General features: G+C 38.0%; 2 protein-coding genes across 4 annotated transcripts; both read right to left on the reverse strand.

Moving 5' to 3' along the window:
- Positions 1–326: 326 nt before the first annotated feature.
- Positions 327–18789, reverse strand: fbxw11 (F-box and WD repeat domain containing 11). Of its 2 annotated transcripts, XM_023328871.1 has the most exons (14): positions 18651–18789; positions 16322–16426; positions 13530–13598; positions 12486–12705; positions 12018–12204; positions 11721–11811; positions 10599–10736; positions 9313–9431; positions 4748–4997; positions 4502–4620; positions 3522–3632; positions 3358–3436; positions 2807–2971; positions 327–1598 (listed from the first exon to the last, which is right to left on the reverse strand). In XM_023328871.1, the coding sequence occupies exons 1-13, from the start codon at positions 18687–18689 to the stop codon at positions 2810–2812; spliced, it is 1689 nt and encodes a 562-aa protein (XP_023184639.1). In that variant the 5' UTR covers positions 18690–18789; the 3' UTR covers positions 327–1598; positions 2807–2809. The 2 variants fall into 2 exon arrangements, with proteins under 2 accessions (XP_023184639.1, XP_023184640.1); XM_023328872.1 differs by lacking the exon at positions 16322–16426.
- Positions 18790–19904: 1115 nt separating this feature from the next.
- etf1 (eukaryotic translation termination factor 1) lies at positions 19905–25927 on the reverse strand. Of its 2 annotated transcripts, none has more exons than XM_005815564.2 (11): positions 25816–25927; positions 25332–25442; positions 23902–24077; positions 22789–22928; positions 22530–22668; positions 22185–22375; positions 21924–22053; positions 21656–21829; positions 21502–21566; positions 21262–21409; positions 19905–20876 (listed from the first exon to the last, which is right to left on the reverse strand). In XM_005815564.2, exons 2-11 carry the CDS (start codon positions 25415–25417, stop codon positions 20794–20796), a joined length of 1332 nt encoding a protein of 443 aa, XP_005815621.1. In that variant the 5' UTR covers positions 25418–25442; positions 25816–25927; the 3' UTR covers positions 19905–20793. The 2 variants fall into 2 exon arrangements, with proteins under 2 accessions (XP_005815621.1, XP_023184888.1); XM_023329120.1 differs by having other exon boundaries at positions 25820–25914.
- Between the last annotated feature and the right edge of the window lie 1941 nt (positions 25928–27868).

Genomic DNA, 27868 nt, shown 5'->3' on the forward strand with positions numbered 1-27868 from the left:
AACAGGACATTGTAATCCACAAAAAGCAAAGTCTCAGAGGTTCCCAAACAAGGCATACTCCTCTTTACGCTTAAACCTTGAAATCTAGTCGATAAAAATCACAAGAAGGTTAAGGACTGTGAAGCAGTCCTCACCATGTCAACACTTAAACTAAGGTTAAGCCTTTCCCAATGCCTATTCCTGACTGGGGACATTACTGAGTATGTCACATGGAGAGGAAGGATGACTGAAATCCACTCATAACACAAACACACACTTTGCACACATACTTGCACACAGGTGAGAACATGCTGACATTCAGGGTTACAGTTGGCTCAACACTCCACCACTGTCAAGTACTTTATTCACAATAAGGTCATTTTCTTTAAAAAATCATTTTAATATACAACACAATTTTTGACAAGACAACTCCGTTTACAGCTAAATTTTGAGCTCTTGAATTCCAGCTTCTCTCGTTACCAAAGCAAGCACTTAGGATGATGGGAGAGAGAAAGATGGCGTGAGAAGGACAGAAAAACACAGTGGGGAGGGGGAGTAGGTAAAAAGAATAAGGAGAAGGGCAGGGAAAGAGTGGCAGGAGAAAGGACTATGCTTAGTATGATTTTCTTTGTACTAAGAACCAAAATACTCAAATAAAGTTAGAAAATAACAGTAATAAAAAACAGTAAGAAAGTAAGAATTAAAGAGGAAAAAAAGCAGAGGTGTACCAGGATGCTGTATCCAAGGCAACCTCGCATGCATGTCTGACGCTTCTGCTCTGTTCTGCCATTTTCACAAGTCCAAATACACAAAAAACACACGCGTTCAGAGTGTGTGTGCCCCCTTATTCCAAACGAATGTGCACCTCGTGGGAGGGGCTGTGAAAGGGAGGCTAAGTGGTGGGGTACGGGGAGAGTGGGGTGCAGAGAGAAAGACAGAGAGAGAGAGACGACGCGGAGCATAATTCTGTGAGAAGGCGCAGGGAAACCTTCTCCAACATTTCTCCCTCTTTCAGTCCCTCGATCTCCCATCCTTCCCTTCTTTCTTAAGAGCCGAGTAAAGAGTCTCTGTCTCCCGTATCACAGCTCCAGTCATCTTCTGTCCAACTGTGCCACTGTGTCTGCGTTTGTCTGTGTAATATATAAATATATATCTATAAGCAATTCCATATCTGTGGAAACCTGTTTTTGGCAGGGGTTAAAATCTGAGGAGCAGAAGCTGCTTTAAGTTTGCTTCAAGGGGACCCAAAAAAAAAAAAAAAAAAAAAAAAAAAGAGCTTGTGGGTTTTTGCCAGGTTGACATTAATACTGTCATTAGTGTACTTTACAAAACATAAATTAGTAGCAGAAGATGAACGTCTTGGGAGAGTTGCGTTGATTCTGCAGTAGGGAATCCTCATTGGTGTTGGCCTGTATGTACGTTGCTGAACTGGCAGGCAATGAGCACAAGCTTAAGAGTCTGTCAGAACGGGCAGGAGGGGGCTGAGTGGGAGATGGACAGAGAGATGACAAGGAGGAAGGAAAAAAAATAAAAAGATGCGCTCCTTTTCGCAACAGATGCACCCATCAGCCAATCAGCCCTGGATTTCCTCCTATAAAGGGTGAGATGCATTGCGCCACCTAGGGGAAGAAGCACAAATAAAGGGATGCTTGTGAAAACAGAAGTGCAACAGGAGAAATGACAATATCATTGGAAATTTCAGTAAATTAAAGACAACATATTTCACAACTTTATTTAATCGTTAATTGGGACGATAAAGCTTTTAGCAAATGAAAATTAAAAATTTTTTACAGGAATTGGTTGACTTCTACAGGGGTAAGCTGCCTTCTCTGGTCAATGGACGGATGTAGTGATGATGTATGATTTGTACAAACGGCCAAAAGCAGAATTTACAACCATGAACAAGATGCAGAAATTCTTTCTGACAAGAAGAGTAAGGAGGTAAGATATAGCATTTAAATTTGGAGCGCTGGTCAGCCAACAACAGGATTACTACACTGAGTTCATCCCCCGAGATGCAGAGACTCTCAACGCAGATTTTATGCTCAGTGTTGACTTCAATGCTGAACAACGCATCCCGTCATGCTGGCTTGTATTTTAAAAATAACAGATGTGCGGAATAACAATGTATCCACTTGTGATTAATGCATGGCTAGAGGGAGCTCAGAGATGGCTCGTTTTCATGGGTTTATGACAGAAATGTTTTGTGAAAAAGGTTACAGCATCAATGCTATGTGAAACCCAGGTTGCTTTAAAAGTGGCTGTAATTTCACTTCCATTTCTGGATCTGGTGTTCCTCTTAAAGCCACCAGTGTTCAAACCAGCGTTCTAGCCAACCATAGTGACACCACTGCGAATAGACTGGGTGGGCCTATTGCAAGGCTTGTACAAGCCCATGTTCTAGACACATCTGGGTGTAGTTGGAGTCTATTTGAATGGACTTTGCTTCACAATCCTCCAAAAGTTGCTTCAATTCCTCCTGTTCATGGACAGTCTTTCCTTCCTATCAAATTCCCATTGCGTTTCTTACAATACATTGCTCTGAATAGTCAGCTTCTTTAGCAATTACTTTTGCTGGCTTATCCTTCTTCTGGAAGGTGATAGATTTTCTTTTTTTTTTTTTTAACGTTTTCATTAACTGTCAGTCCAGAATATCAAAACGGACTAATTTAAGTTAGTTTAATTTGTCACTTTGTGTGCAATAAGGATATAGGAAAAACATTTGATTTTCTTAAAACTAAAAAATATTTTGATGATGACCTAATTTATTGACACAGTAAGCTAATAACATGAGAGGGGAAATTGAACAGTGATGCTTTCAGGATACCTGCTATCTAGAAATGTACGTGTAGGTACGGGACGGAGATCGTCCCTCTGACTGGCCATTAGGTGAGACGTTCAGGAAATCCCAGATCAGAATGGTGTCGTCGTGAGAACTGCTGATGATCTGAAACTCATCAAACTGCAGGCGGAAAACACGGCCAGAGTGCTCCTGCAGAAAAACGAGGTGCAAGAACCGTTAGAGTGACAGCTAACAGGGTCACTCCAACTGCTTTTTTTTCTACTTCTACAAGTTTTATACAAACAAGTTTTACATTAGACCATAAAACCATTTTTCTGGGTGACCATAATAAATGAAATCATTTTAAACAAGTCCTTAAAAGTGGGATATTACAGCTTGGTGGCATGTGCAAACCACCATTTAGAAAGCAGTGCCAAATAATTTTTTTTATTTTAAAAAAATATTTGAACTTAACTTATGTTAAAGATGCATTTAAAGACTTGCCTTTTGGCTCCATTTAGTAGGTTATTAGTTTAGAAAGTAGCTTTAAAAAAATAACAAAAAACAAAAATAAAACACTGATTGGAACAGCTCACCACTAGAGTCCGCAGACATAATGTGCTAGCAGGGGCTCGTGGGTCAAGTGCTGCCTGCAGGTCCCACACTTTTATTTTGCTGTAGAAATAATATGTCAGAAATGTCAGCAAACAATTCTAGTTTCAGCTAAAAAATAAAAAAAAAAGTTTTGATAAAACCTCACCCATCGTAGGCTCCGCTGACGATCCTTTTGTTGTCGAAGCGAATGCAGCGCACCAACTCCTCGTGACCTTCCAGCACTCGCAAACATGCCCCGCACTCGATGTCCCATAACCTGCAGAAAGAGAAGACAATATTAACTTTAATAGCTTCCATTAAACGGCTCAGATATGAAAGAATGACACATAAAAACATAGCTCATCATTAAAATAATAAATAATAGCTTTAAGTTGCTCTTCTGATGTCGTCTGTTTTCAGGTTGGAATGCTCAGGCAATCTGCTACTTATAAAACCTTATTAAAACAATACCCACACTGTAGAAGTATAAATATGATCTTAAATTACTTCAGTTGTCATTGTATTTAAAATGTTAGGACTTTCTAAAGAGACATGTTCTGATTTAGATCATCTGTCTTTTTATCACTCCCTACATATGCTTGAATGACCTTTACAGGATTCCCCTAAACTTGTTTCAAACTTCATACTTTTCCAGAATCAAATTTCCCTCAAATTCTACAAATTTGAGAAACATGATAACGCCAAAGTTGTTCTCCAGTTCCAGTAAATGGCTACTGGATCAACAAAGGGCAGCTACATTTCAATGTGATGAATTCTGACTCAAAACTGGACCAGTTTTTCTACAAAAAAAAAAAAAAAAAAACTGATGTTGACTGCTTTTACTGTTATTTTTAAGAAAAGCTACATTCTTTTAAATCAGCTATTTAAAATACAAACCAAACAACGTCTACAGGGTGAAGAAAAAAGCTGTGAAATGGCCCTTTTCTAATTTATGAACAAGTGTGCATTTGTGAATGCACTCAAATATTTTAAATTATCAAGTATGTCACAATCTTATTAAAGGTATAATTCTGAGGATTTTTATTTTATATTGCAAATCAGATCAAAAGAATTTCTCACATTAGCCTAACTCCTGCAAACAAAATAAGTCAATTTCAGACAGCAGTGCTGGAACGCCAGACATACCGGATTGTGTTGTCAGATGAGCCGCTGACTACCAGACGATCTCTATACTGTAAACAGGCAATCCCCCGCTTGTGACCATTTAGAGTGCGCACAAACTCACAGGTGCTGGTGCTCCACACCTACGTTGGACAAAAAGCATTTTGAATTTATGAGCAGTAATGAAAGCGTGGAAGCACTGAAACTGAATGAAAGCATCAACAAAACTTAGATTTTAAGACGACAAAATAACTCATTTTATTAGCCCACCTTGATGGTGCGGTCCCCTGAGGCAGACACAATATATTTATCATCGAAGTCAACGACATTGACAGCAGCACGATGTCCAACAAGGACGCGCCGCAGGCTGATGTCGGTAGGTGAGGCCATGTCCCACACTGCAATCGAGCGGTCCTTGGAGCAGGTGACCATGAGACCATTTGCGAATCGCAGGTGAAGAACAGCCTCGTTGTGATGGATCAGCGTGTTGAGTACCTCACCCGTCGTGACTTCCCAGACCCTGCAGAGACGTACAGAGAGACCGGCAGAAGGTGGTAAATAGACAAATAAACAAAAAAAAAAAAATATCTGAATATCGTTCCTTGGACAGTTGTTTTTTATTTATTTATTTTTCTAACTGATGATGTGATAATCTTTGCATTAAGTCCTGCCATTAAAAACACACTAAAGCATATGGTGATGATAGCTTCACCATTTCCATCCCATGTTGGTTGTTTTGCATTTCATTTCATGTGGAAACTTGCACCTGGCAGGTGGACAGCAGATTGTTTAAAAAAAAAAAAAAAATCTTTATTTTAGTCCAATTTAACAGCAAGAAGCATTTTTCATGCCTGAGATAAACAACCTGCACCAGCATTAGGTTTCCTAGAGTATCCAAAAACTAGAAACGTTTTTGTTATATCTGATGATATACAGCTTTTATGAGAGGCAGAGCTGAATAGAATCAGAAAAACAATACAATGACTGTCAATTAGAATTAATCCACATCATCTGTATCTTTCTAACAGTATGGCAAACCCACCACTCTCCCTGAGCTGGAGAAATTAAAAAAGTAAGATCAATATCAGGCCATATCATTGGTCTATCTAAGTGGTCCATTATTACTGAATGTAAAGCTTTACTGCACAGTACATGAAATAAAACCTGCCAAACTGATCCACAGCAAAATAATAACCTACGAAATGTTACACAATATGTCCATGAATCTGATGGTTTTATTCCAACAGCATGCATTCCTTGTTTATCAAGTTTCACAACACTTATTTTTCATAAATAGGAGATAAAAGGAGGACAAAAGCAAAAAAGTAAAGAAGTTCTTCCCAGTGTGGTTTTCCAGAAATAAAAAACCTAACACAAACATTCACTAAGAGACCAGAGATAGTTTATTAAAAACTGTTGTCTTCCGATTAACATGTTTTCTCTTCTTAGGGATAATTTGTGACTTGACAATGGCAAGTAGTGCAGCTAGTCTTCTTTTGAAAGGCAAGCTAATGACATTACTGCCACCTAATGTTAGCAGCAATACATTACAACCAAATACCTTTACAGACCAATTAATTTTATTTGAAAATCTGAAAATCAGTGGCCACCTCTAAATGACAGGATAAAATGGAATAGGATAAGACAGAAAAGAAGATGATGAGTGAAAATTTGTGAAAAAGGGAAGAAATAAGAATAATGGGAGCAGAATTGAGAAGGAAAGAAAAATAAGATGACAGCAGGAAAAATGGTTGGAAAAAAGATAAGAAAATATAAAGTGGGAAGACATGAAACAGAAAAACACAAATGGAGATGTGTGTGAAAGAAACCTGTTTACTGTTTCTACCAAGCAGACAAGCGCCAATACCAAACAACTGCAAAGAGTTTGCATGTGTGAACCCACAGCTGCTTATTGCCTAACTGCACCGCTGGGCACTGAGAATCAAATGCAAAACACATTGGAAAACCTGACAACTAAACCTCCACACAAAGTGCCCGTCAAGCTGTTGCTAGGGAAGTGAGGTCATATTTTCCTTGGATATTATCCAGCAGGCACGGCTGAAGTGTGAAGTAACAAGAATTAAAATTGAGCTTCTGTGTGCAGTAGCCAAGCATATGTCAACATAAAAACCCACACCAAGCCTTTGAGTACCTGCAGTGAAACATATACAAAAATCTTTAGCAACAGCTTTGAATGAGTAAACTTTAATATTCATATCCTGTTTCTTCTAAATGTGGTTATTGCCAAGCTGCGTGTTAACAATTAGGAGTAAACGAACAGTTTCCTAATACATCCTATTTTGGGGAAAATTGTACCATCATAAAAAAAGCTATACGTTATTGCTTTTTTTGTAATTTAACTACACTTTCCATTTGACTCTGTAGAAAGACTTCAGTGAATAATTTTCATGCAAATTTGTCATGCAAGGCACCTCTGCTAGCACAGCAGAAAAATTTCCCATTTGTGGCTTTCCAACAGCATTTGCTCTTTAAATCTAGTCATGTTGTCATACTCATAGCAACCACAAACATCCTGTCAGCTAAACAGCTAACAGCTTACCATTCGGCACACTGTGGACTTTCAGTTTGTTTAATAATTTTCCTGGAAGATAGGTTTGGATTGTACCCAGATGTACATCTATATAATTGTTAAAACTTGTCATAAAAATGGGTGAGAAACAAGTGAAATGATAAAATATAGGTTCAGAACTTTGACTTTACTTTATCTGATTAATATACTGAGCTTTGCTACAAGAACAGGCGTCAAAAGTGGGCATGAAAAACATTTGAGTATTTGCTGAGGTATTGCATATTTGACAGAATGGATTGCTTAGTGACCGTGGTCCTATGATTTCCTTGATCCAGAAAATGGGAGCAAATCAGTCAATTTAAAAGGAATTCAATGCATAAGATGCAATAATGTTGAATAAGGTCTAACCACTATGGGTTTTAGAAAAAAAATATTTTTCAGCTTTGCATTAACACAGTGAAAGTCTGACCCCATCAGCCACTGGGGGCTCCCTGATGTCTGATGTGATGCTCTACATTCAGCCATGTGGGAGAGTCCTGAGCTCAGCGATGCGCGCTGCAGTAGAATTAGTCATCAACTATTACGTCGTTTAAAGCAGCACAACAAGTTTATGAAGCAGGAAACAAGAAACATAAAAAGTGAATAGGTTTGCAAATAAATAACTGGAACTGCCAAAATAAACATTTTAAAGCGGATTTGTCAACTAAATGATCTAATTACAAAATTACAAAAATAAATCAATTTAAAACAAAACTGGCAGGTAAAGTCTAAATACCTATATAAAAACAAATACCTATTAAACATAATTGATCCCAAATATATATGTTTACCATCAGCTTTTAAAAGACTAATTAAAAATAATTTTGGGGAAAAACGTATAAAGCATTTCATGGTGAGTGTGTCAGACACCGTCTCATCCTATTAGGATGTTGCATTTAGCGAGTTTGGAGGCAAAGTAAACACCAAACAGGTTTCTGTAATTCCCAAGTACCAGTGGGGTTTTTTGCGGATGGGGGATCTCTAGTCTTACTGGGGGAGGAATGCTGCCATGCGAGTGTAATTACTCAGCAAAAAGTTCAGGTCAGTGACAAATGTCTAATCTTAGTGGCAACACCAGGTTGATCCCATTTTAGATAATCAATTGTCCTAATATTATGACGGATCAGTGTGTAGAAAAGTGATAGGGTGTGTCTACGACGTTAATAGAGTTGCTCAAAAGAGAAAAAAAACTAATCGTTTTCAGGCTAATGAGTTATAGCGACTGATGTGAATTATACAACCAAACTGCCTTTGTTTTTATGTCACTGAGTTTATTATGAGTTTTAATACAAATTTGTAAAACAAAGAAATGTAGGAAGATAAAAATCCAAATGACCATAAATACATAGTTCTTACAGACCTTCCGCTACATACAAATAACCTGCAGACAAAGTCTTTGTTTTCAGTATTAAAAGCATTTTATAAAAATTTTATATAGCACCAAGAAAATCTATACAATTGTAGCAGCTTGAAGTTCTTTCAATAAGATGCCAAAGAAAAAAACTGTGGAGAAAAGAGATTTTTTTTTTCCACCTTTATGCAGCAAAGTTGCTGCATTTCCCTCCTCACACATTTCTGCTTACTGCTAATTATTCTTACCCTTTGTGACTTATTTGTTTTTCCAAAAGGCCAAATTCTGGTGTCTGAAAGCTTGCGGCATTCAAACTAAACAAGTGTCAGACATCTTTCTATTACGACAACATTCTTTTGAAATTAAATGTTTGAAGAGTGGCGTTTTTGGAAAGCACTCTTTCCAAAAACGCTTGGGTAGCCAAGCTGATAACCTGACCGAACATATCTACAAAGGGCAATAATATTCTGCGCAACAAGGACAATTTATATTAACTGCAACAAAATTTAACTGGTATTTGTGGAAAAAAGAAAATATTTTAAAGACTCCCACTGATTTATCTTAAATTCCATGGTTGTGGCTGCCGTGGAGTTTAATCCTTGACTTTTAAAACTATCTGTAAATGAAAGAAACTGTTTTCGAAATGATTGTCATGAGTACAAGAAAAGCGACTGATACTTCAAGCACCAACTCAAGCACTCACTCACCTGTGTTTTCTCACTTACCATAAGCAAGTGTGTATCTGTGTATCAATATATGAATGATACCGTACTTCAGTTACATTATCCACTCGTTACAATTTTTAGTTCGAAGTCTTTGTGTTTTAGTGCGACAATGCCTTTCAGTCCAATGCTTACTATCTAATCAGAATCAAAAATACATGCTGTTCTTGCTGCAGTAATAAGTTTGTCATACCTGACAGTCGAATCAGAAGACCCAGTGACGATGACTCTCTCATCATACTGGAGACACAATACTGAGCCTGTGTGGCCGGTCAGTACCTTCAGACATTCCAGTGTTTGTTTATCCCAGATCTGCGAACGAAAAGCAAGAGAAGGAAGAAGATGAGTGTGTGAAGGGGAGATTCTGGCAGGGAAGGACACTGTGAAAGAGAAAGAATATGTGGTTTTGCAAACGGTGCAGATTTGGGTCACGCCAAGAATGGCCTGTTCATGCAGCCATGTCCTTTCACTGTTTATGCTCCATTTCTCTACTGCTCTGCATGCAAATCAGAGCCATCAGGGTCTTCAATGGCCATGTGTCAGCCTCCTCCATAAAATTTAAGAGTCACTTCTCGCCTCCCACCATTAACCCCTTGTCGTCTCTTGGCTCAGGACAACACCAGAGCCGAATCCTTTTATCCCATAATTCACTAGTGCCTGGTCTAAAGTACCTGGTGTTTCAGCTAGGCACCACAGACAAGAAGGAGGTAAGTTACTCTGCGCCAGAACAACATTTCATTTCTAAATACATAAACACTGGCTTGACTAAATCAACTGTGCTGAGAATGCTGAACTGCTTTGGGCAACACATTTGGTTCTCCTTTGCTGGTGGTACCAAACAAAGCCATTGGGATCAATGTTAATTACTTCAATGTGTCCATGTGGACCAGTGAGGCAGACAGAAACATATCAACAATGTGTTTAACTGTCTCAGTTCAAGAAAACAGGTTGGGAAGCCTACAATTACTCTGTAAAACTATTCAAGTTAAGTGTAGTGCTGAACTTTAGCTGCTGATGCACTTTAATTTCCCTACTGGGGGACAAACATTTACTCTATTTCTGACCAACTGGCTTTATATTGGAAAGATGAATGAAATTAGAAATTAGGGACCACAGCTGCCTGTGAATGGTTAAAATCTGTGAATACTTGAGACCCTGTCTAAAAGCAGTTATAGCTGCTTATGTCAACAGTTCAACTGAGCAGCGAGTACAAATAATATTAAGTTACATTCCAAAGAAAAATCTGCAAATTGGAGAGTAAACAAAATGTATTGTACATGTTGGCTATATGAATATTAGTCAAAGTATTAAACCTAATGTCATCTTTGAAAAAGCGTATGCAGACATTCTTTTTTCTTTTCCCTTAAGCAACTTAAATGTGGTTCCATTAGTGATCTGAATTATGTGGCATTCATATCAATATGTGTAAAAAAAAAAAAAAAAAAAAAAAAAAAGAGGCGGGTGGGAGGATGGGGATACCTTGATGGAGTTGTCCCTAAGGCCACTGATGATCTTCTCATCATCGTACTGGAGACAATAAACACCTTTACTGTTTTCTGAGCGACACTGAATCCTTTGCAAGTTGTGTCTGCCACATCGCCAATTAGCCTCAATTGTCTGCAAAGAGGAAGGAAACACAAGAACAACAAAATAAACAAACATTCATAAAACAAAAAAGAAAAAAAAAAAAACAGGTGCCATCACTAAAATATCAAGAAAGTGAATTCCTGGAATGTGAACGTCATTGTTACGTTTAACAATACCACCAAAAATTAAATTAAATATTAAATTAATTAATTAAATATTAAAAATGTAATATTTTGTTAATCCATCATAGCAACAGAGTTCATTTTAGTGTAGCATCAATATTAAAATTTGTGCTGAAGTCACACAGAATAAGCAATAACAAGAAAGGCAGATAATAATAATAATAACTAGAATCATTTTTTGCTGACGAGAGCAAAACATATTTATGTTCAATAATAAGCAGTCTCTGACTAGTAACTTATTCTGATGTACGGAACCTTTGATCCTCTGATTTATGCTGCACTTAACTTGCAACATTTGGTCTTTCTTGGCTGTAAGCTCTGCCAGCAAAGTGAAAAGAGCAAGAAACATGAATTGCTCTTAATACATCGCACACCAGCCAAGGTGGAGTCTTACTATACAAAATTTACTTCTTGTAGATAACGCTTGCACAAGCTCCACAAAAATATTTGTAGCGAGCCTCTATTACTCAACTGAGCAGCGAGTCCAGATCAGAAGCCAGAGGAATCTTACTATTGAGTCTCACAGATGGTTACAAAAAAAGGGTTGTATCTAAATACCCTAAATCAAAGATATGGGGATATTACAATAAATGACTCCAATAAACTTCCCAAACAGAAATAAAAAATGAATGCAAGTAAATTATGTACATTTCAAACTAACAATTAAATGTGTAGTTTTTTATTCCTCTGGACACCATTTATGTAAAACAGCCATTTTTTTTAAATGAGGGTGGATAAAATGTCATAAGCACAAAAACAGCATTTTAACATTTTAAATTAAAACTGAACTAATAAATAATCTTTTAAAATAATAAATTAAATTATGCCTTACCTCTATGTCTTGAATGATCTTAGGATAAAGAGAGTGATAGTAGGAGTTGGGCGGGATTTCTGATGTGCGGTTCTTGAACAAATATTTCTCCCTGGGGTATGAAAAAAAAATATACAATATAAGAAAGGCAAATACTGTTTTTAGTGGAATTTATTTTACCTTTAACAAACTGAAGACAAGAATAAGTAATATTTTACAGTAGTCTTGATGTTTCTTTTATCTAACTCCTTTGAAAATACAAGACTAACAACTAACATCCTTTATTGCTATAAAAAATGGTTTTGCTTTTATCCTCACCACTGGTGTCTTTCAGACAGGCCTTTCCAAAGCGGGTCGGTCCGGACCATTCGCTCAATGAGCTTCTTCCACAGCATACCCTCAGAGATTACCCTCTGCCACTCTTTACATACCAGCTCTGCAGCGCAAAGCGAACGTGCATCCAGAAAAGACAGGATGTTCTCTGCAATGTGATCCAAGCCTTGGGCTGGACAGAGGGAACAGAGGTGAGTGTGAACAAGCCAAGGCAGCAAATTAATACAATTCTGTCAAGTCAATTTTTGTTTGCCAATGGCTGCGTTTTTGCTTTTTTTTCCAGCAGTTCTGCAAATGTATTGAGTAATTTTCCAGCACAAACTTACAATGTTATTTTCTGTTAAACAGCTTTCAAATGTTTTCAATTCAGATGATTTAAAACTCAATTTACAGGTTAGCGAACACCAGGCTTATTAAAAGTTGTAACCGTGTTGCATTATTGCACATTTGTACCTGGCAATGCAGTGATGAAATCCCTCTGCAGCATGGGTTTGAGGTAGGAGTTGATGTGGCCGTGCTGGTAGTGGCACATACGGGATATCAGCCGCTCGACAAACTCCACTTGGTCGGCCTCTGACCACTGGTCAAACAAGGCGATGCAGTGTTCCTTCTCCTTCTCATAGTTCCCTTCTGATGGACGCTTGCGAGACCCTATTACAGGACCGTTAGTAAGCTGAAAAACAATAGGAAAAGCTGATTAGTGAAATGTCCCCTGCTTATTCTGCTTAGTTTATAGCATTTTCATAAGAGTTCAAATACATACAATTTATGTAAGCAGAGATAAATCTGGTGTATGTGAAAACTTGGCTTTTTGTTTTTAGTTTCAAACAGTGTCATGTTATCAGTGGAACAGAGTAAATCCTATCCATCTAATGATACCAATATCCTGATGCCAAATGAGCTTGTTTGAACTGGACTCCATTTTCATTGCGTCTGTTGACACAAGGTTTCTTCAAGCCTCAATAAACTATATTTAGAAAGTGTAGTGGCTTTTTTAAATTATAATTTTATTTCAACACCTACAATAACTACAAAAATTAACCTAAGGAATGTTTTGACTAAAGGAACATTTTCCAAGTCATTTCCTGTGGCCAACTTTTACCCCCTTGAGGTCAAACAGCATGTACCCGTGTAAAAACGCATTAATGGGGTCAAATTTTAGGCCCAGGTAGGAATAGCACTTTTCTATTACCCCAAGCCTTCGGGATGTACTTGTGCTAAACATTATGAGCATTATATTTTAGCAATTTGTACAACATTCTGTTAACTTTCACTAAAATCTCACAAAGTGTTTGACACCAATGCTGGTGTTTTCCTTAAATTCAAAAGCAATTGCCATAGAAGCTACATTATCTTTTCCTGATGGTATCAATACACTATACAAACAAACAAAAAAAACAACTTTATATGCCACATTCATTTTTATATTGGGGTTGTACAAACATGGTATATTTTATCCAAAATTGAGATGTGATATTAAGTTATTTCCAGACACACCTTCACCATTGTAGTCTTCTTTGGCGACAGGTCATCCACTAAGGTCTGTGACTCCATCCCTGATGTGGTCTGTAGAAAAAAAGACACAAAAAACACAAAGAAGGCAAAGCTTAGTGAAGCCCTTTATTACAGTCTGTAAAAGCAACTTTAGGCATTTAGGAAGGCAGCAGTGTGGACAGAGCTTTGAAAAAGAAGTATCACAAATGCAGCCAAGGACAGACAGGTTACCGCTGAGATTTCAGATAAGTGAACGCAACAAACAACCGTATCTACACACACGCACGCACACACACACGAAGTGAAACAAACGAAGAGTCTAAAACAAAAGGAATCTGTTTGCTGGTCTGTGACGTGGGCTAAGTAGTCTGGACAGGAAATTAAATCGCAAAATTATGGGTATTTCATTGGCACTAACTCAAGCATGGCAGCAGAGAAAGAAGAAAGTAGGACAAAGAAAAGATCCTAACAATTTCTAGCAAGGAATCTGGCTAAAATGTATTATTGTTATTATTCAGTTATATCGTTTACAATGGGAAATGGTTTATTTACCAAATCATTACCGACAGAAGAGTTAGAAGCTCCTTTAAGATATATATTTATTACGTAAGATTGTTTTAGCTCACATGGACTTCACAGATTGTTATGCAACAGTCACAAATTTATAAAATTACTTTCATCATAACTTGTATGATGACAAAGTCCAGCTGCATTCTGATCAAGGATGGGCGTTAGGCACTTCACATTTTATTACAATAATTAGTATTTATTGCAATGACGTTAAAGTGACAATATAAAAGTACTGACAAATTCATCCTAGCCTTTATGGCATAAATTTGATTGTGCATACTGTCAAATCAAAAACAGACAGCTTAAAAACTGCAACCATTATTAAAATGAGCAATGCATGTAAAGAGTTACATTTAGTAGTGTCACTACAAATAATGGCACTGAAACATATTTTTGAAAGATGGTTATATGGAATATCATGGAACTACTAGCAGGGGAAAAAAAACATTAAAAAGTCAAACTTTTGTGATATTAAGACATACTTTTAAACAATACTGATCAACTTTGTGTTTGCAACATATCACAGATTGCTGCTTACACGTTTGCGTGTGTCCAAAGCTCCCAACTCTTGATGTTAGATTAGGTTATCCTTTTAAAACAGTCAAAATTGCATCTGTAGTACTAAAATGTTCGCCGAACGCTGGCGTGATCGTGCTGGTTCTTTGAAATTAGCAGAACACTGAACAGAACAGAGTGAACTGAAAACTAAATGACATACAGCTCAACAGTCACATTCTTATTGGAATAAAAAAGACACACACAAATGCTTTACCTTGAAATGAGTCATTACTATTCTTTGTAATTCTTGTGGTGAGTCAGAGCCACACCACAAAAATGGCTTTGATTGGAGAAAAAAAAAAAAAAAAGTAAGCAAAAAACAATGAGGTGGTAATAAAATGACAGGTAGTGCTACTGTGGCAAAACAGAAGTCATCAGTATTCTGGTTTATAAGCGCTGGAACAGTTAAATAATGTGCCTCTTCTGTTGAGATGCACCGAAAAGAACAGTCTGCTATACAAAATTGGGCAATTTTGGATTGATTGGTCCTGTCCAGTGACCAGCAGTTAAAAAACTGAAAATGATTAATAAAATCACCATACTGGATACAAACACTCTACGTCTACTGATACAGAACATGACGTACTGAGGGAAGAGTTACAGAATGAAGCGAGAGGAAAGACACAAGGTGTCAGAAGCTATTTAAAAGGAAACTGTGCTTTGATGACATTTAGATGCTTGTGGTTTATTCAAGATGCAGGAAAGCGAAACTTAAAGCAGGACGAAACAAAGGTTTTGAGCTTTTTGTGCCCTTAGTTTGCTTTAATAAATTCTAAAAGTATGGTAAATATTTAGTTAGCTGATAATACAAGATAAAACTCAAAAAATTGTGACATTCCCAATACGAATAATGCTCACAGCAGGAAGCAGAGGAAAATAAAGTAGTGAAAGAGGCTTTTAATACCTATTTATAGAGAAACCAAAATACTGACAAATATTTACAAAACCAAATATTGGAAATTGGTCACAATTCTGTTCGGTGCATCTTTATAACTTGATTTTACTAATCTTGGTGTAAAAAAAAAAAAAAAAAAGTTTTAAAACCTGAACTGGTATTTTTTTTGTAAAACCTGGAGCCCTTCAACATTTACCAAAGCAGACAGGAGACACAGCTGGGATGGTCTTGTTGGTGTTCATGATCATGCAGAGCAGAAGAAGATGAGGACGAACAAATCAAAAACTGACCAGGTTGTGCCAGGCAGGCAAGCAAGCAAGCATGTAGCCTGTCAGAGCTTTAAGGAGCCCCCCCCACCTCGACCCTCACACCTCCAGGTAGGAGAGAAATTATTACTCCTCAATGCAAGGTTATTCTCTGGTAGCCATGGGAGTACTTTCTCGATTCCCTTTGAAGTACCTCAATATTTTGAGAATATTCAGCTTATCTAATATCTAGTTTTATAACAAGCAGCTTTGTTTCTTGGCAAAAATTGGGCTACTAGCAGGAGCGAGAGAAAGGAACCAGAGAAGAACCCAAAAGCTGAGCAGGGGAAAAGGAGAAGAGAAGGTTGGATGATAATGTGGACTGTGAGTGGGTGCTGTCTGTCTGGACCAGGGTGGCATGAGCAGTCATGTGGAGAGGTCAAAGTAAAAACTGAAAGAATGAAGAGATGGCGAGGGAGGAAGGGAGAAAGGGGGGAGTAGCAGAATTAAGAGGAGAGAGGCAGAACCTGGTTGTGAGCCCGGGTGGAGGGGATGCTCTGCAGGCACCTGAGTGCACACAAACTCTCAGCCACCGAGGAGCAGCCCAGCCAGAGAGAGCGAGGCACAGAGCACTGTGTGAAAGAGAGAGAGGAAGGGAGGAAGGGAAGAGGAGAACGAAGTGTACAGGGTGAGGGAGGAAGAGAAAAGGAAGAGCAGGAAACCAGAGATGGGTCGTAAAGAAAACAGAAGAGGAAGGATGATGAGGAGAGTTGATTGAAGGAAGCCAAATAATTTTAGTGAATGGATAAGTCAATGTATGAACAGATGGGTGAAGTGGTTGAGTTGGTGAACAACAGGACAAGTGAATTATGGTTTCAGTGCAAGAATATAAAATTAATGGGTAAATAAACAGGGTTTGGTTTGAAATTGAGAGAGGGCGAGTGTTTAACCATCAAAGGTGAGGAGAGAAAAAGGGGAAGAGGTGGGGGGGATAGTGAAGGGAAAAACCAGTATTAGAGCTACACACACATTTGGCACAGTGAGCGTAGGAACACACACTCATTCACACAAAAGATACAGACTGGTAAACACACACATACACACATACCAAAGCATTAATAGACATGAATAAGGTGGAGATAGGTAGAGGAGAGGGAGGGGCAACGGGATTAATTGTAGAATATTTTCATTTTTATGTCGACAGAAACCCCACCCACTGTTCTGCCATCCCCACTCTCATGAGTGGTTAGTGGATAACACCAGGACAAATAAATAAATAAATAAATATAATCAAACCAATCACAAAGACACAAACTAGGCAGGATTCAAAATTGCTGCCAGGCCTTAAAATCTTCTGTCCACTCAACCTAAAGAGTTTTTCAGTTCCATGTGTAAATTTCTTGATACCTAATTTAAGAAAATAAGGAAGTGGAAAATCAAAGTCTATAAACAACAGATGTGAATAAGAACTTAAACAAGCAATTCTTTCTACATCTGCAGGTTTAGAACATTTGTTCCCGAATCCATTTGTAGTTTTATGCATTAGATCTTGTCACAGGGTTCTTGAAATGTCACAATTACGTGTAAAGAGCACAGAAACTTCTATTAAGAGCACAATACTTCAATTAATCAAGTTCACACGTCATTTGCTAAATAATATTTCTCTGAACTCGGAAAAGGTTCTCTGTCTTGGGATAAGGTAACAAAACAGCTGTCGAATATTTACTAAGCAACGTACTATTATTATAAAATAATATAATTTGACATACTGGGCTATGTGCGGTAGGTTTGGATTTTATTACAAGAGGAACCGAGAGTCGTTCGGTACTTCTAATGTGTAATATCTATCCAAAGAATTGTATATTAGTTATTTTATGTTTGCGTTTAATGAAAAGAAAAGTGTGTTTTTAAATTATAAAAAAGCTGATGCATTTTTCTCCAACTACGGCCCCTGTAATGTTAATCTTAGCTAACATTTGTTAAGCTAATATAGGCTAGCTAGCTATCTAGCTCACAGAGAAGCCTAATAAAAAATGCGTTAACGGTTACCTAAATATCATATTTTTTAAATAAAACGGATATTAAGGCAATAGCTACATAGGTACCATAGCCATAGGTACAAATATTCGCTTTTCAGTATGGAGATGTCTGTGAAGAACGCGAGGTATATTTAGCCCGCTAGCTCCGAAGCTAGATGCTAATGCTCGCTGACAGTGGGATAGCTATGTGAATGAAAAGGCAGTACACTTCCTTCTACGCACTTTAGAAATATAAACAGACGATGAGCATTTTGTGACGATAGTCGCTACCTGTAGTTGTGCTTTTGTATATCTGGTTGACCGCCAAAAATGCTACAATGTGTGAAGTCTGACCACAAACAACATAGTATAAAAGCGTTAAGCGTATATTGACGTGGTTCGTCGCCTCTTAGCCAGTGTTAGCCGGGTAGCTAGATAAGTATCAGACAGGGCCCTGTTAAAGTGGCGCAGCGTCACCGCAGTGAACACTACACCAAGAATTCTCACCAGTCTTCCGGCGACGACCAGTTATAAGCCCTACTACTCCGTCATTAGTTATAACCTCGTCTCAAAACAACACACATTTAATATGTTTTAAATGACCGCCCGAAGCTCTTGTTTGACCATCGGTGTGTTAAACATTCGTAGCGAAATGTACCGATATGTTCAGGCCCTCCCTCTCTTGATTTCTGGTCCCCCTCCTTTCTCCTCCACCTCTCTCGACAAGCCGCTTCAGTTCACTCCTATCGTCGAATCGAGCCTCGGCGCCTTCACCAAACAAAAGCCTGACAGCTACCTTGTCGGATGTGTGGCGTGCTAACACTGGATTTGATCTTACCATCAGTTCCACCGTTTTGTCTTCCATCTCCGGCTCCATGTTGATGAACCCCCCCGAAAGTCGCTGTGAAAATGGAAACCCAGCCCTGCGTCGGCGGCCCGCAAATTCAGAGACGTCATTCACTTCGCGCAACCACACAGCTTTGGTAGGGCAGTGTTAAAAGGGTGGGTGGGGGATGGGAACGCCCATCTAATAAAGAAGCACGCTGATTGGATGGATTTTGACTAAGGAGGTGTGACCTATCTGCTTAAGCTTTTATTGATTGGCTTACTGCGCTACTAAGGCTTTCCCCGGTGACTCCCCCAAACAAAAAGGCAAATGGATGAAGATGCTGTTGCTATCCTGAAGAGGGATACACTAAGGCAAAATCAATCATCCGCATAGCGTTGCTATGAAATGATGCAGAATGTTGGCCATTGAAGCCAGTTGTATGTGATTACAGGGCTGTGTCAGAATTTACATAATATACAGTGTTCAGTATTATTTGCAAATGCTTGGAAAGGTTTTGTTTCTTTGCTTTTTCATTAAAATTTCAATAAAACCATTAAGTTGCAGCATGCTTTATGCTGTAACGTAAGACAGCATGAATCATTTTCTTGTATTCAGATAACACTAAATAAAAGAAAATGGGACTAAAAACGCACCAAGTTTGAAAATGTAACAGCTTTCTTTTAAAACGTACTTAATTATTTAATAATACTCTTGGATGTAACAAAGTGTTAAACGCACTTAAACTTTTTTTAGGGATATTGGCTCAGAATTTTGAATGTAATATTTTAAGACATGTTATTTCAGCCAATGGAAAAAATAATGCACAGGGATGATGAAAATATCAAATCAATTATTAGTTTTGTACAGACATGAAGGGCAAAATGCACAGAGTATTATAAAACTTAGGGTTATATATATATATATATAATTATAAAAATTAACTACTAACCTCTCCAAAATTAACTACTACAACTAATTAGTTAGTAACAACTAACTAGTTGTTAGTGATTAACAACTACTAACCAACTACTAATTCACAACTAATTATTGGTAGCCACTTATTAAGCAAATAAAAGGAGCTTACAGTCTTTTCACAAAACTTAGCTCTATTTAAACATTTTTTTCTGTATGATTACATCAATATATTTAGATTGTCAATTTAGACAAGGACAGTATATATTTTCATAATGCATGGAACCCAATAAGGACACTTGTGAAGTAAATTTGCATCTCAACAAATTATACCAAATGGATATTGAAACATATGTTGAAGAGATTTGAGGTTACTTTTTAGGCAAGTTTGAATGTATAAAGCCAGCTTGCAACTGATCAAAATGTGCACACACTCAGCATGCATCTTTTAAATTTCACTGATACAGAACTGTCATGTACATTTCATTTCATTCAGACACAGAAGAAATAAAATAGGGGTTGTGGCTTCTTCAAAAACAATTCATACACGGCACAGGATCAAGACCAGAGCACAAGGAGGTCGAAGTGGTTTTCAGCAGTTCAAATTTAATACTTTGTCCCCCTTTCTCTACAGAAACCCAGGTAAAAAAAATCCCCCACTCTCATAAAATACAACAGCAGCAGTTACCAGTAAAAAAATGAAATGCAAAAAAAGAGAGAGAGAAAGCAAAGAGGAGAGGGAGAAAGAGAGTAGGAGGATGAGGAGGCAAAAAAGGAAAATATATATTTTCTATATCTGAGGAGCGAGTCCAAAGTCCATCATCAGACCATGTAAGGGAGCAAGAAGGAATCTGGGAACTTGCTGTTGTGTTTGTTCAAAACTGAGGGAAGATGAAGCCAAAAAAAAAAAAAAAAAAAAAAGAATCAAAGTGAGTCAAGTCCAATCCAACTAGGGGAAGGAACCAGCACTCTAAGGCAGGGATTTATTTCAGGAAGGGCTTTCTCCCTCTCTGGATGAAAGAAACTCTCACTCCTCTTCAGCCTCTGTGATGCATTTTGTCGTGTACAGATGTATTTTGCAAGTTTGTGTATGCAACAGGTAAATCGGAAGGTGTGTCTGTCATATATATGGTCAACACAGTTGCCCCTCTCACTTGCTGCAAGAGAGGTGGCATTTTTCTTTCCTTATTTCTTCATTCATTCTTTTCTTTTTTTTCTCCCAATATCAGTCCAAGACTACCTAGTAGTCATCCAAATCAAAGAACTCGTCGTCCTCTCCTTGGTACTCCATGCCCTGGAAATCCACCCTGTACCGCAAGATACCTGTATGACACAAAAATGAATGAGTGACTTTCAGAAAACTTTATATTACTTTTGGAAGAATAACTGTACCATAAAGAAAGATTTCCATAACCCAACAAATTAGTATCTAAAGCCGTTATTCATAACAAACCAGATATTATCCTATAATTTGTAGCATACCTGGTTGTCTAATTTTCATAAGCTTTTGTATTTGCACGCAAGATTGAAGCATTGCTCTTCTAAATACCAAAAAACATCCATCTTATTTGATCAAATATGGAAACTTTTACAGCTGCAAAGATGCTTTGTGTATTTCTCAAACACTTGACCTTTTAAGTGAAGTTTATTTACAACAAGGGTACTATTCCTGTCTCTTTAGTTTTACTAAAAACATCAGCACACTGACCCCCGATGCCTCCAAAGCCCTTGACAAATTGGGACCCTTCCTGACTTTTGTCTGTTACAATTTCCAGCGTTGCTCCAAACTTCTTGTAGTTGTTTGCGAACCACTCCAGCAGTGGCATGCTCTCAATCAGCTCGTGTTCCTGCCCCGTCTTAAAAAAAAAAGAAGAAAAAAAAAAGAGTTGGGGAAACACTTCATCATGTGTAATAGCTTTTACTTAATGCAGATGTATGCAATGCTCACCTCCTTGTCTGTAAAGTGTGACTTGTCTTTCTCTTGCTCAGGCGTCAAGTACAAAATCTTCTCATCTAATGAATGACAACATAAATATCAGAATTATATTGAAATAATAATCCCATGGTTAGACTGGGGTTAAAGGATATAACATTTTATGTACCATTCTCTGCCCCGTTGCTCTCTGCCCCATGCACACGTAGAACATAACGCATAGTGTCCAAATTCTCATACACTATAAGGATCTCCACTGCTCCCATTTCCAGGGCTTTCAGCGTGTCCTCCACTCCAAAGCAGTACTTCCCTGTATCCTGACTGATCTCATCAAAGTACCGCCCTGCAGAAAGAAGAAAAAAACAAAACAAAGAAACATCAAACAACTGGTGAATACTTATTTCTCCAAATGAGAAAAAACAATAAAGAAATCCTACCTATGAGTTTCTTCTCCTGGATGAACTTAACATTAGACAGGACTTCTGCCGACAGCTCGATAGCTTGGTTGAAACCGTTTTCTCCTCCATACGAGATGTCAACCAGCTTCAAAACCTTAGCCTGTAACCTCTGTGGTAAAATACATAGAAATGTGTTAAATATCAAAATTATTTTCTAGAGTGAATTGAAATCTGACTGTTTTTAACTACAAAAAATTATGGCTTTTTAGTTTTTGTATTTGTAAAGAAAAACACACTTACAGGGTCAAACATGTCGGACTGGCTTAGTTCAGTCTTAAAATCTGCAGAGCCAGCCAAGACCATTCCCGCCACATTAACTTTGTCGTTAGACACAAAGAGCTGGACAGCAGTCTCAGCAACTTTCCTCACGTAGTTATGTCTCTTTTCCATTCTTAGACGAGCAAAACGCAGAGCAGACTGCCCTCCTCTGCCTGAAAGAGGGTGATAAAAAAATATATTTTGAAACTCTGAAAAAGCAAAAGTAACACTAAACCAGAATAGGCTATTATTTAATAATCCGCCCTGCCTTTAAAAAGAGAGAGAGGGAAAAAAAGAAAAGAATATGTTATCATTGAGGTGCCGTACCGTGTTTCTTGGGTAGGTCCACAGTGAACTTGTGCAACACCTCCCGGGTGTTGCCCTGCAGTGTGCCAAACAGTGCCCCGCTACCGTCGATCACAATAAAGCCAAATTTGCTATCATCAGAGAGCAGGGCTGTCAATGCCTGAGAACAGCAACGAAACAAGTGTAACAATGTTGAACAAGTGAAAGATAAACACATTCACACATGAAAAATTATCTCCAGAAGGAATATGAAAGAAAGAATTTGAGTAAAATCTCTCACCTCGGTGTGGAATTTGTTATCACAGAGGTACAAAGAGGTGTTGATTGGTTTAAAAGGCTCAAAGTCGATATTGACTTTCTTCTCCTTGCCTTCCTCTGTCACAATTGTGCCACAATACACAACTAAACCATTTGGTGGCACTGATGAAAGAAGGCAGACATACAGGTTAGGCTTCAATACTGATACACAATGTCTTTTTTGGGGGGGAGAAGCTAGAAATTGACTGTTGTAGAATATAGAGAGAATATACTACTAAAGTAAAAAGTTTTCAGTTGGAAAATGACTTCAGTTAAATATTTTTTCCATGACTAGTGAAAATATAGTTTCAATCCAATGTTTTTGTAATGTACAGTTTGTGAGGATAAGCACTCTTTGTATTATCATTTGGAAATTACTTTTTTTAATTTGTCCTTGTGCATTGGTTAGGATAAACTAATGGTGTTTGTGATTCTCAAAGACTGAGTATGACTGGGATTGTTACCTTTGGCATGTGAACCATTTCCACTACTGGTTTCATGAGCTCATCAATAATGCCATTTTAACACTGTAAAATAGGATTAAATGTAATAAAAGCGTACCGTTCAGCAGTTCACTAAAACTGTGGTAGCTTAGTAGTTTTTGTTAGTGGGTAAGGTTTATTTTTAAAGCAGTATTTATTTTTGTGAGACTCTTGTAGTGATAGATTTACAGTGGAATAGACTGCCGAGTTACTATAAATTACTTTTCATTGTCACTTATCTTTATCACACTACCATGGCTGTACAATATTTGAAAATCTTATGACTCTTAAAATTATAAATATTTTGATCACTATGTTAGGTATGACATGTGCCTATTTTCTTCTTCCCTTTCTTTCCCCATTTGCCTTTATATCTCTCTGTGACCTTTAGCAGTTCAAGCAATGTACTCTGTATGTGATGTGAGCATTTGCTGCCATGATACTCTACCCAACCAGTATATAGTTACTGTATACTGGTAGTATACAGTAAGGTGTATACTGCCAGTTAATAACATTTAGAATGTAATTGTTAGGCAACAATTATTGCACTCTAAACAGTCATTTGCTATATTAATACTGCACACACTGATACACCTATTTATTTTAACACGTACCCTTGTTGTAGAGTTTTAGTCTTTGCTGTACAGAGGTGATGGCCCCGAGTACGGAGAGTCTGTTAACTCGACTCTTGATGTTGGAAGCAGTGCCAAACTCATCCGCCAACATCTTGGCTACTCTGGAAATCTGGTCCTTTGGGGGAATGATCAGTGAGATCATGCTGGTGCCATTGCTATGTAAGAGATGAGGATTTACAGTTAGTGCCTGAAAAAAGTCAGAGAAGTTATAATATACAACTAAATATTTATTGGTCAACTATTGGTGACACTGATATAATGAATATAGTAAATTAATACCAGGTTTTGTTTAATTAACTTCTATATGACCTTCTGTTACTCCAATAACTCCATTTTTATTTCTTTATTATTGTGTAAACACACAGTGTTCCTTACAAAACGTCAGAGATAAAAAGGTTTTAAAGTGAAGGGTCAACAAAGATGGTCTTTCATCTGCACACAACTAAATCACTGCCCTTGAAAGCAAAAACTGCGCATGGCATGTGTATCCTTTCACGACCTGTTGTGAAGACAAAGCACACTAGTACAGCCTGACACCGGACACAAACACTCAGCGGCAGGTAGCAAGGGCGGGATGAATGTAGGGCAAATGGTCAACTGTGTGTGATATGGTGGGCCTCAGAGCACAGCACTAACTGGCACTTAATGACAAGCTGTCACAGAACAGACAGTGTAACAGGACACACGTTTCAGATATGATTCCTGATCAGTAGAGACACTTAAAACGCTCATGTCCCTTAATACAAGTACTGAGCAGATTTTTTTTTCCACCTTTCCCTCCTAAGCAGGTCACTCTTCAGCATAACACTCAGCTGACTGCTGGCCATGAGGTGACCAACATAATGAATCTTTAGGGGATTTTTTTAAATTCTGTAATATGAGCCATGTCTACATCAACGTAGCAAACCTGAGCTCAAGCTGTAAAATGTATCTTGGGGAGCACTTGGACGCCAAACTGTACGGTATGTATTCTTCCTTTCCATTAAACTGCGTTTTTATTTAAAGCCACCCATAGCGGCCTCTTTTCAGAGATGACGTCTGCTAGCGGATTGTGCTAGCAAAAAAAGCTAGTATCGCTGCTTCCACATTACTACACTTTACTTTCAGGAAACAAAAAAAAAATCTGAATAATAGTCTGACAAAATACAACTTAAGCGAAAACATCCTCGCGTCGTAACACAAAGTTTAAAACTCTTTGACACATTGATAGCGACGGTAGCTAGCGCTTAGCAACCAGCTAACAAAATAGCAGCTAACGTAGCAATGCTAACCACTCCCAAATTCGGCCTCATTTACTCGATGTCCAGCTGTTGCGGCAGTACACATTCACACAGTTACTCGTTGCCATAAAACTGAGGCGCAACGACCGCAGGCATCACATTGACACACAGCCTAAATTAATCGCTTACCCGCGGGCAGCTTCCAAACTTTTGATCAGCTTCTTGATTTTCCATATCTCCACGTTTCTGTCCGCCGCGCTGGGGTCGTCCGCCATCTTTCTGCTGTAATAGCTTCAGCACCTGAAAAGACGTTGAAATAACAGGAAAACATATGGAGTGAGTCATCCGAGAAGCTAACTGTCTAGTACACAAGACCTTGTTAGGCGGACATGTCTGCTGTAACTGCACCGGGTGCCGCACCAAACTGCTAGTCTTTCACCGTTATAGCACATGACCACTATTGGCAGTTGAGCTGACCGTGAGGGAAGGGCTCCGCTTAGTCTGCCACTGTTAGCACAGTGCGCGGAGAATACGAGGCCTAAAGTTAACCAGGCCCTAGCGTTCTTATCTAATACGACCTACTTTCTTCGCGTTCCCCTGGAAACCATATGGAGACCATATGGTCGCTTTTAATGTACCGATAATATGAATAGAAAAAATGCCGGTATATTACCTGCCTCGGACAACGCCGCTCCACTCCGCTCTCGTTCTGCTGCGTTACGTCGAGTCGGTGGTGCGAAGAATGACGTTGCGTTCCTAACCGGTTTCTCTGCGCGTGGTGCTTTCGACAGGAGCTCACATGTGGGAGGTGGTTAGAATCATGGCGTTCACTTCCTGGAAACTGCATAGAAACCAATGAGATATCTTAAATGATCTGTCAGTTTAAACCAAACTGAAATACGATTGGATATAATTTAAGGACGTCCCCCTAAATGGGTGGAGACCTTCAACTATAATTCATGGGACTTGTAGTACTTCGGATAATATTCGAGCGGGTGTGGAACATCGTAAATAAATAAAAACGATCAATAGGACCCCTATGGGCTTATGTAAATCATTTATTTACATACTTATGAAGGGATATAAATAATTCAGAATCTTAGCTGCAATATAACAGAACATAATTTGTCATGTTAAATAACACACTAAAAAGACATAGTGAATTCGACTGCCTATTTAAGGCCAAGAAAATATTCAATTATGGCAGCAAACATATGAATCGACGTTTAAGACGGCTATCCAGTGGAAGGTCTGTTTGGTCCATTTCTCAACTGTCTTTAAGCTACTTGTCAAAGTTCACAGTAAATAGAACCATAAACTACTATGGAAGTTTATGCTTGTGTCACAGATAGTTTCAGATCATCAAATAAATTGTATTATCTACAATACAATGTAGATATTGTATTATAGAGAACCGGATTAGATACAAAATACAGTTTTTACATAATGATTTAATCTGTTAAGGGAAAAAAGCTATCCCAGCTGTCATCGCATGTAATTTCTGCCTAATCCTCATAGTTGGCTGTACCGGTGCCCACTGCATTCAAGTAGATGTAGTAAATGGCAGTCATTTTTACCTTTCTGTTAAAGAATATTGTCCCATCTTGCAGAACTGATGTGTTGGATGTTTTCAAGAATGTACCTTTTTAGGTCATGCCACAATATCTCAATTGTATTTAATTCCATACTTCCTTCATTTTTTGAGTCCTTGCTTTGGATTATTGTCTTGTTGCTTGACTCACATGCTCTTAAACCTTAGGTCATGAACTGATGCCCCAAATTTATCCTTCACATTTTTTTAAATAGAGAACAGAATTGATTTTTCCATTAATTACTGCAAGTCATCCCTGATCTCTATGCCTATTTTTGGAGAATTCTCAAAAATGACAACCCCAAAATGAATTCAATATATCTCAGGAACTGGAAGGTGTATTTGAGTGGTTCTGGTATAAAAATGAATTTAACACTCAAGAGAATACTCTAGAGGTCTAAAAATCAACATTTCTACTACTGAGTGAGAGCAAATAAATATGCCCCACAATGAAAAAAACAAAAATGAAATAAAAAATTCTAATAGAATATATTTTGTGATGTGGATTTTCCTTGAAAGTATGCAGAAATCCAGATCCTCTAGCAACCCACAGTGCAGGCTCTGCATTTACTGTACCAAATTTCCTTCCAAAAAAAAAGATAAAAATTGTTAAAAGTCTAGGCGAACATTCCAAATGTGCAATTTTAGGACATTTTGGCACCATGCGTGCAATTACAAAATTTTCTCTTTTTAAAAAAATATTTATTTATTTCTTCCCCAACTTACATCTTGCTATAAATCTCCATTGAAATTAATAACAATGGTTTTTGAAACAATACAAAAGTACTGTTAAAAAGTACCCTCCTGTATACTCTGGTCATAGAAGTATTCAACATTAGAGTCTGAAAATCAAACACTGCAGGGCAGTTTATCTGTAACCCATCAGTTGTTCTGGAGGATTAATAGCCAGAATCAGTGGGAGTATACAAAATCACATAGCAACATTATTCACCAACCCCACTGGGGTTACCCCAGTGACGGAAAAGGCATTTGTATTAATGAGGAAAACGCTCACCTGCACTAAAGTGAAGGAAAGTCCGTCTGAGTTTTCTCCACAGTATCCAAGGGGACAGAAAAGTTGAACATAGCGAGGAATCACATCGATGTGACAAAAGGACAATGGATTACAAGACCT

This window comes from Xiphophorus maculatus, chromosome 23 (genome assembly GCF_002775205.1).
Source record: "Xiphophorus maculatus strain JP 163 A chromosome 23, X_maculatus-5.0-male, whole genome shotgun sequence".
NCBI lineage: Eukaryota > Metazoa > Chordata > Actinopteri > Cyprinodontiformes > Poeciliidae > Xiphophorus > Xiphophorus maculatus.